The sequence below is a fragment of the Benincasa hispida genome, chromosome 6 (assembly GCF_009727055.1).
Source record: "Benincasa hispida cultivar B227 chromosome 6, ASM972705v1, whole genome shotgun sequence".
In the NCBI taxonomy this organism is placed as follows: Eukaryota; Viridiplantae; Streptophyta; class Magnoliopsida; order Cucurbitales; family Cucurbitaceae; genus Benincasa; species Benincasa hispida.
The window spans coordinates 52,879,853-52,888,917 of NC_052354.1; the positions used below are offsets into that span (position 1 = coordinate 52,879,853).

Genomic DNA, 9,065 nt, shown 5'->3' on the forward strand with positions numbered 1-9,065 from the left:
GAAAAATTAGGTTTTTAGTTTTGATTTTTTTTTTTTTTTTTGTTTTTTTTTTTTTTTTTTTTTTTTTTTTTTTTTTTTTTTTTCTTGAGATTTTTATTTTTATTTCCAAATAATAAGGAGGGAGGAGATAGGGAGGGGAGAACATTTCTTACCATGATAAACTTTTTTAAATCAAAAAGAAAAAAAACAAATAAAAAAAAAGATGATGAAGAGGCGCTATCTCGCGGGCGTGATTGAATACAAATTCGGACCTGAGGTGTAAATGGCCTTCCCAAATTTTTTCCCAAGCGAGGGCGGGTCCTTATCTCTTGTTCGTCTTCTGTGCATTCTTATCCATAGTTTTTCTCTCTCTTTTCTCTACCTTCTTTTTTTTTCGTTACTATTTTTTCTTTTTGTAGCTTCTATTTATTTATGTTGTCATTTTATTTTTCTTTCAGTTACCTTTTTTTTCTTCTCCTTTAAATTTTTTCAATTTTTTTCATGTTTCTACTAATTTTTATGTTTTTTTTTTATCTATTTCAAGAATTTGAAATCTAAATTGTCTCATACACTAAATTAAATCCCCAATTCTCTATTAGGATTTTTTAAAATCAATTTTATCAAGAAAATTTTCATTAACTCCTGCAAAGATTTTGCTTTATATATATATATAATATTCTTCTATTGGTCTCTACACAAAGAAATTTGAATTTGCTATTTTGTACAAATAGTTTCCTTTATTTTTTCATTTTTGAAAATTCCCATATATGTATAGAAAAAAATTTTCGATTTTGTTTTCTATATGTGTATATATATAAACTTCTATTAGCTCTACCAAAAGAAACTTGAATTTGCTTTTTGTACAAATAATTTCCTTTATTTTTTCATTTTTGAAAATCCCCATGTATGTATAGAAAAGAATTTTCGATTTTGCTTTCTATATATATATATATATATATATATATATATTTTATAAGTCTCTACCAAAGAAACTTGAATTTGCTATTTTGTACAAATAGTTTCCTTTATTTTTTTATTTTTTGAAAAACCCCATATATGATAGAGAAGAAATTTTGATTTTCCTTCACATATATGAATATATAGAAAAAAATTTAACCAACTTTATTTTTTGTGAAAATTCTAGAAAATAAAACTGGCTAAAAAAAGAATAATATTGGAAGAGAAATTCTTATAAATAGAAAATTTTCAAAAAATTTCCACTTTTTGCTATAAAGTGTAAATATTTTTAAATATTTTTTATATTAAAAAGTTCCATATTGGAATGTTATTTTTTAATCCTTTTTAATATTTTTTCTTTTATTCTTTTTCCCTATATTTTTTTCATCCACACATTAAAAGAAAAAAGAATTAAAAAAAAATCTTTTCCAATACTTTTGGTATTCACCCATTCGAAGAAAAAAATAATTAAAAAATCACATTTTATCACTGATTCAAATTATTAAAAAAAAAAAAAAAATCACATTTTATGTTTTATTTTTTTAGGATCTAAAAAGAAAAATTAAAATTAAAAAAATCATTTTTATCGCTTATTCAAATTAAAAGTTTAAAATTAAAATCCTTTATTTTTACATCACGAGTAAGAAAAAAGAATAAAAAGTTTTTATATTAATATTGTTGTTTTCAAAATTTATTAGAGAAATATTGTTGTTTTGAAACTTATTAGAGAAATATTGTTGTTTTGGGAGTTCGAGGCTAGAGGTGAACGTTGAGAACTCGACTAATGTGGGAGTGGTTGAACGTTGAGACTCGACGAACAAAGAAAAACTTGGAAACAATACATAGGCCGAAACTTCAACACTCGACAAGGGAAGTTGAAGTTTCGACACACAATCCACCCTCGAGATTGTAGGTTTATTACTTTTCTTTTTCCCTCATAGAGAAAATAAAGTAATGAGATGGTATTACTATATGTATTTGTGTACTTGAGCTACTTCTAACAATCTATGCATTTTGTTATCATTTCGAATTAGACGGAGGCTTGTGGGATTGTCGTGAGGGGGTGGGGATGGCTATATTTCTGGGAGCGAACTCCAGGTGAATATGAAGCGCATGGATACAAGAGTTATGCCTTGGAATGAAAGACAATTCTGAATTAGCTTTGTCTACAAACAAAATTTTGTATATTAGGTTGCGAAGGTTACACACATGTCGAAACTTCAAAGCGATTAAGGAGATAAGTGGGCAAAGAAGAATTAAGGAGAGAGCGAGATTCAAAGCGAGATAGTAAGAGAGAGCGAGATGTTGAACGAGATTTTAAGAGAGCGAGATTTCAAAACGAGATTTTAGAAGAGAGCGAGATTCAAAGCGTGAATGTTGGAAAGAGCGAGATTTAGTTTATTAATTGACTAATCTGACTAACATTGAACTTGGTAAAATGAAATGAAATATGATAATTGAAAGCGATTGTAACTTGAGCAACATCGCAGTGATGTACGATGACTGGTTAGAAGTGTCAACTGTACCATCAGTGCGACCCCACCCCCTGCCGACAAGATAAAGGATGTCGAGGTTAGTTTAATATGTGTTTAGGAACACAATTTCGTGAGCTCAACAGATGGATGCAGACGACGGAAAACCGTCATAAGATATGCGCGAGCATATATACTACAAATGATGGGTGGAAGTCTGTTTCAGATAAATTAAAGTCATTTTGTTCACTTGAATGTTCCTGCCATTGTTTAGCTAACCTCCATGATGCGGGGCGGTATTCGTGGGGATGGAGCTTGCTTGGCATGGTTGTATAGCAACTATACAAAAGCAACCAGACCTGAAGTTCGAGATATAGCTGAGCCTGCTCATACTTTGCAACTATGGGCTTGGGAGCGATTTCCAACAATGGCTCCTACAGGCTAATTCATGTTTAATGACGTTCAGTTAGTAGTTGGACGAGCCTACGGTTTCCGGTATGTTTGTTTTTTAATTTCAATTTAATTTTTATATCACTAATCTAGTTAATTTAAAATTCTAAATTATCAATTTAAAATTTTAGGTGGAGAGACAAATTTTGTGTGATAGGACAGCCACACATGTAGTCAAACCAGTATAGATACATGTGTTGATTTCTTTCAACCTGAACAGAGTACATTACACTAAACCTAATTGATTATTTTATTCAACATTTTTATTGTACTTTGTCCTTTTAATATTCTTAATATAATATTTTGTGTTTCAAGTTATTTTGGGAGCCGTACAAAATTTATTAGCTATACTTGCCTAATTTTTTGTACACGAAAATGGTCAAAAACATATGGCGGAGCGATGAGTTGCTCTCATATATTTTCCATTAGTGAGTTGGCATCTTTCCTGACAGGATGAATGAGACAATTCGGTTTTCAATAGGATGTCCCATCACCTTCTAATACTGAACCCATACTGCATTGATATTGACCTAAGGGACTGGAGATTGGTCTGGAAAAAAGTTCGCACAACAATATTTTTACAAATAGTTTGAAAACAACAATATTTTCCTAAATAGTTTCTAAAAGCACAATATCCTTTTCATTTTTCCCATTTATCTCTACTATTCTCTCATTCACCTTAAATAATGGTATTTATTTTATTTCTAATACCTAAATTAAATCAATAGTTCTCTGTAAGTCATATTTTATCTCCATAACTTGATTTTTGTTTAAATCACATTTTATCTTGAATATTCTATACTTAACCTTAAATAAAGGAAAAAACAACTATAAGAAAATACAAAAAATAGTTTAAAACTATGTTAATTCAAATATGTTTTAAAGAAATATATAAAGAAAAAATTGATTATCAAATATAACACCCTTGTTGTAGAAGACGAAGAGACAGTAAAGAAAAGAAAGGCATTTGGTAGACAAAGGACTCTGCACGATATGGTGGCTATCGCAGAGTTGATATTTATTTATGTATAAAATGCCACTTGGCATAAAGAGATATGCGGGAGATAACAATCAGGAGAGAGAAGAATAAAAACTTAACAGCCAAAATAGTAAAAATGGAAAGCTAAAGAAAAAACAGGAAAATGAAGAAATTCCTTTCAAAGGAAAAAAAACAGAAAAATTGGGCGTCTCTTTTTATCATCCCCCACAAGCGAACGAGAAGTTGCAGCGACTGTAAGCTTGGTCTTGAGATTGAGAAAGTGGGGACTTGGTAAGGCTTTTGTCATGATGTTTGCGAGTTGGTCTTCAAAGGGGAGAAATGTGACTGAAAGTTTCTTGAAGGCAACCTTTTCTCTGAGAAAATGAAGATCAATCTCAAGATATTTTGTTCGATTGTGTAAAACAGGATTGGCGGCCATGTAGATGGCACTGAGATTGTCGCAGAGCAACAAAGGGGTTGAGATTCAGCCAATGCCAATTTCAGTCAGAACGGATTGGATCTAGAGAACCTCGGCAGCATCATTAAAAAGACCACGATACTCTGATTCGACACTGGAACGAGAGACTAATTTTTGCTTGGAAGAGCACCAGAAGATGAGGCTGGAACCTAAGAAGACATAGAACCCGCTTGTGCTTCGTCTGTCATCTGGGCAGCTGACCCAATCTGCATCAGTGTAGCAGGTTAAGGCCAAAACAGAGGATTTGGTCTAAAGAATACCATGACTAGCAGTGCCTTTGAGGTAGCGAAGAAGCCTTTTTGCTGCTTGAAGATGTGAAGAGGTTGGGGCATGCATGAACTGACAGAGTTTGTTGACATTGAAACTGATGTCGGGTCTGGTTAGAGTGCAGTATTGGAGGGCTCCTACTAAGCTTCTGTATTCAGAGGGGTTGTCTAGTGGTTGTCCATCAGTGAGTGATGAAATGGTACCGACGGCCATAGAAGAATGCATGGGCTTGCAGTCGATAAGATTCGCACAATCAAGTAGGTTGTGAATGTATTTGGACTGAGATAAGTGTAAATGGTTTGATGAGCGGGTTAACTGAATACCAAGAAAAAAAGATAGATCACTAAGATCTTTAAGTGCAAAATGAGTGTGTAAACAACTGATAAAGTGTTGGATAGTTGAAAAACTATTTCAGGTTACAATAATATCATCAACATAGATGAGATAGATGATTAGGGTGTGAGAATTGGGAAGATGAACATGGACGTATCAGATTTTGCATTTGAGAAGCCCCACTGCATCAAACAGGTGTTGAGCTTTGAGAACCATGCACAAGGGCTCTGTTTGAGACCATACAAGGCTTTATGGAGGAGCAGGACATGATCTAGATGTTGATTGCTTATAAACCCCGGTGGTTGCTTGATGTACACTTCCTCAGATAGGTCACCATTGAGAAAAGCATTATGCACGTCAAGCTGTCGAATGACCCAATTGTTGGATAATGCAATGGATAGCACAATCTGGATGGTTGTAGGCTTTACAACTGGACTAAATGTTTCAAAGTAATCAATATCATAATCTTGGCTAAAGCCTTGAGTGACCAAGCAGGCCTTAAATCGAGCAATCTCACCTGATAGAGTATGTTTAAGCTTGAATACCCACTTACTACCAATTACCTTGCGATCCTGAAGAAGAGATGTCAAGGACCATGTGTTGTTCGTATGAGTGCCTTATATTCCTCAAGCATAGCTTATTTCCATTTGGGATGAAGAAGTGCTTCCTTATATGATCGTGGTTCTGTTTTGTCCAAGTCAGTGACAACAAATAGCTAAGCCTTTGGTTTAAAGATGCCCTTTTTGGATCGTGTGATCATAGGATGGGTATTGGTTGTGAGAATGAGGGGTTGTGGTGGGTCAGGAATGTTAGAAATGGTTAAGTGTGGTGAAGATGAGTGATTTGAGAAGGCAGGGGTGAGTGTTGGTGAAGGAAAAAGAATGAGGGAATTTAGTGAGCTAGTGGGAGGATCAGGTGGGTGAAGGGTAGGAACATTAGATTGGTTGGTTGGAAGGAGGGAGAGGGGATGGAAGAAGATAGATAAGGGGAATCATGGTGGTGAACAGTATTGCTTTGAGAACTGGCAGTAGACCAATTTAGAGAGGAGGAGCAGGAAGGAGTGATAGGAATAGGAATAGGAATGGAAATGATAAATGGGGGAAGAGACTGTGAAGGAGATTGTGTTTGAAGTTTATATATGAAAGGAAAGGCAGTTTCATTGAATACCACATGCCTAGACATGCCTAGAGACATATATACGATCTGAAGTGGGATGAAGGCAGAGATATCCTTTATGTAAAGAAGTGTATCTTAAGAATATACATTCATGAGACCGGTATTGAAGCTTATGATCATTAAACGGTCTAAGGAAGAGGAAACAGGCACAACCAAATACTTTAAGAAGCTGGTAATCTGGAAGCTTATTGTATAGGATTTTATAGGGATACTTGTTGGCAAGGAGAGGTGTAGGTAACTGATTTATGAGATATGTGGCTATGTGGAAAGCAAAAGGCCAAAAAATGTGTGGAACAGGGGAATGGGCAAACATGGACAATCCTACCTCAACAATATGTCTATTCTTTCGCTCAACAGTGCCATTTTGTTGGGAGGTGTAGGGGCAGGATAAACGATGGAGTATGCCAAGTTTATCTAGAATAGGTGAGATGGCTTTGAATTCACCTCCTCCATCAGTTTAGATTGCTTTTATAATGATGGAAAATTGATTTGATATCGTTGTTTGAAACTTGATGAAATAGGGGAGAACATCGGATTTTGCTTATATGGTGTATATCCAAGTGAAGCGTGAGAAAGCATCAATAAACAAGAGAAAATATCTGTCTCTATTCACTGAATTTATAGGGGAAGGACCCTCATACATCAGCATACACAATGTCAAAGAGAGAGGAGGGACGAGAAGTAGAAGTATGAAAAGGTAAACGATGGTTCTTGGCCATTTGACAGTGCTTGCAGACAGATACATTTGCATTACTTTTGTACTTCAGTCTGCATTTGGATAGAATAGACTGAACTATTGGAATGGAAGGATGTCCCAAACGACGATGCCACAAGGAAATATCTGTGAATGTTGAAACAAAAGCAGTGGGATGAAGGGGGGGAGTAGATGAACTTGGAGCAGCTAGATTAATAGAGAGCTTGTATAGGCCACGTTCAAGTATGCCCCGGAGGAGTGGACTCTTGGTTTGAAGATCCTTCACAACAAATGAGTCATGGAAAAATTCAACATAAGCATGATTGTCATAACATAAGCGATCTATGCTAATAAGGTTTCGAGAGATAAAATGTGTGTGAAGGATAGAGTGAAGATGTACAGGAGTGTTAGATATAGGGGATAAAAGACTTACTATTACCTATCACGACTTGTTCACCACCATAATATGGAGTAGGCTGTTGGATATTGGACAGATCAAAGGTTATATGGTGAGTAGCTCCGGAATCCATATACCAGCCTTCATCCGGATGATTGGATTTACAAGCAGGGGGTGTAGTTACATAGGATAAGGATTGATTTGTGGTTGGAGTAGTTTGAGCAAAGTGAGCTTGGAGAAGGTGAATGGTCCGGTATTTGGGGTTATCAATATTGTAGCATGATATGGCTGTATGGCCAAGTTTATTGCAGATTTAACATTGAGGCCTATTGGAGGAGTTTGATGGTTGATGAGGGGGTGGTTGTTGACTCGGGAAGGGGATCGAGGAAAGGTATGGTCAGCAACATTAATAGGAGAGAAAGAAGGATTAGAAAGAATACCTGGAAGAGGGGGGAGGGGGGGTCTGAAGGATGGTCTACTGTGTTGTTGCCAGTGAGGTCGTCGCGTTTGTAGAGAAAGATGGGTAACATTGGCTTGGACGTGTTGGAGTTGATCCATGGCAGTTTGTGTTTCCAACCGAGAATCATATGCGATAAGTAGGCTTCTAACATCAGCTATGGAGGGGCGGTCAGTTCTGTTCTAAATAGAAGTCACAAAAGGATTATACTCATTTCCCAGACCTTCAAGAATATAACCGAGATGGTCACGATAAAATAGAGGTTCTCCAATGGCAGCAAATTTATCGACAATATCCTTGATCTTTGCTAGGTACTGGGACACGGTGGTTCCTTCCTTATTTTCTGAAGTTGAGATCTCAGTCCCATGATTTGAGCTGTTGAATACGACTCATAAACCGTTTGAAGAGCTTCCCAAATCTCCAATGTTGATTCATAACCGACGATTTCTCCCATTTTATCTTCATTTAGGGAGGAATAGAACCAACTCATAATAGTGCGATTGCACTTTTGCCAATAAAAAAAATGAGGGTTGATATGAGTCTGTTGAGGATGGAGATATTTGGGAGGTTGGGGATAGGTGTCGTCAATGAAACTTTCAAGGCCGTAACCCATGATTAAGTTTAGAAGCTGATTTTTCCAGAGGAGGTAGTTGGAATCATTGAGTTTGACGGTGAGGGATTGGGACATGTGAGGGAAGTTTGCTACTGAAGATTGCGGGGATGGGAGTGTGGAGAACAGATTATGTGGTACTTGGATCGAAAAAGGATGGTGGGTAGGAAAACCGGCATACTGAGAATGAAGGGGCGGTGGTGGAGGGCCATATTAGGGAGGGAAGAATGGGTTTTGAGTAGGAGGAGGAATTCATTGAGTAGTAGGTGGGGTAAACGATGGTGAGGATATGGAGATGTTGGTTGAAGGTGGGACTGTCGAGTGAGTACCTGGGTTTGATGTCACCAACAGAGTGAAATCTTCTTCTGATGTTCTCGAGCTTGATGCCATAAAGAAAGAAAAGGTAGGATGCTTATAGCTCTAATATCATGTGGAAGACGAAGAGACAGTAAAGAGAAGAAAGGAACTTGGTAGACGAAGGACTCTGCACGATATGGTGGCTATCACAGAGTTGATATTTATTTATGTATAAAATGCCACTTGGCACAAAGAGATAGGCGAAAGACAATAATCAGGAGAGAGAATAATAAAATCTTAACAACCAAAATAGTGAAAATGGAAAGTTGAAGAAAAAACAGAAAAATGAAGAAATTCCTTTCAAAGGGAAAAACAGAAAAATTGGGCGTCTCTTTTTATCACTTGTTTCAACTTATATATTACATTGAACATATGCAATGCAGATAGTTCCAACTAGTATATTTATATGGCCCTTTAAAGTGTCGAATTGAGTTCAATTGAGTCATATATTTTTTAAGT

General features: G+C 36.0%; 1 protein-coding gene across 1 annotated transcript; it reads right to left on the reverse strand.

Moving 5' to 3' along the window:
- Window positions 1-4,357: 4,357 nt before the first annotated feature.
- LOC120079299 (uncharacterized mitochondrial protein AtMg00810-like) lies at window positions 4,358-4,795 on the reverse strand. The gene is made up of 2 exons (XM_039033452.1): window positions 4,576-4,795; window positions 4,358-4,521 (listed from the first exon to the last, which is right to left on the reverse strand). Exons 1-2 carry the CDS (start codon window positions 4,793-4,795, stop codon window positions 4,358-4,360), a joined length of 384 nt encoding a protein of 127 aa, XP_038889380.1.
- Between the last annotated feature and the right edge of the window lie 4,270 nt (window positions 4,796-9,065).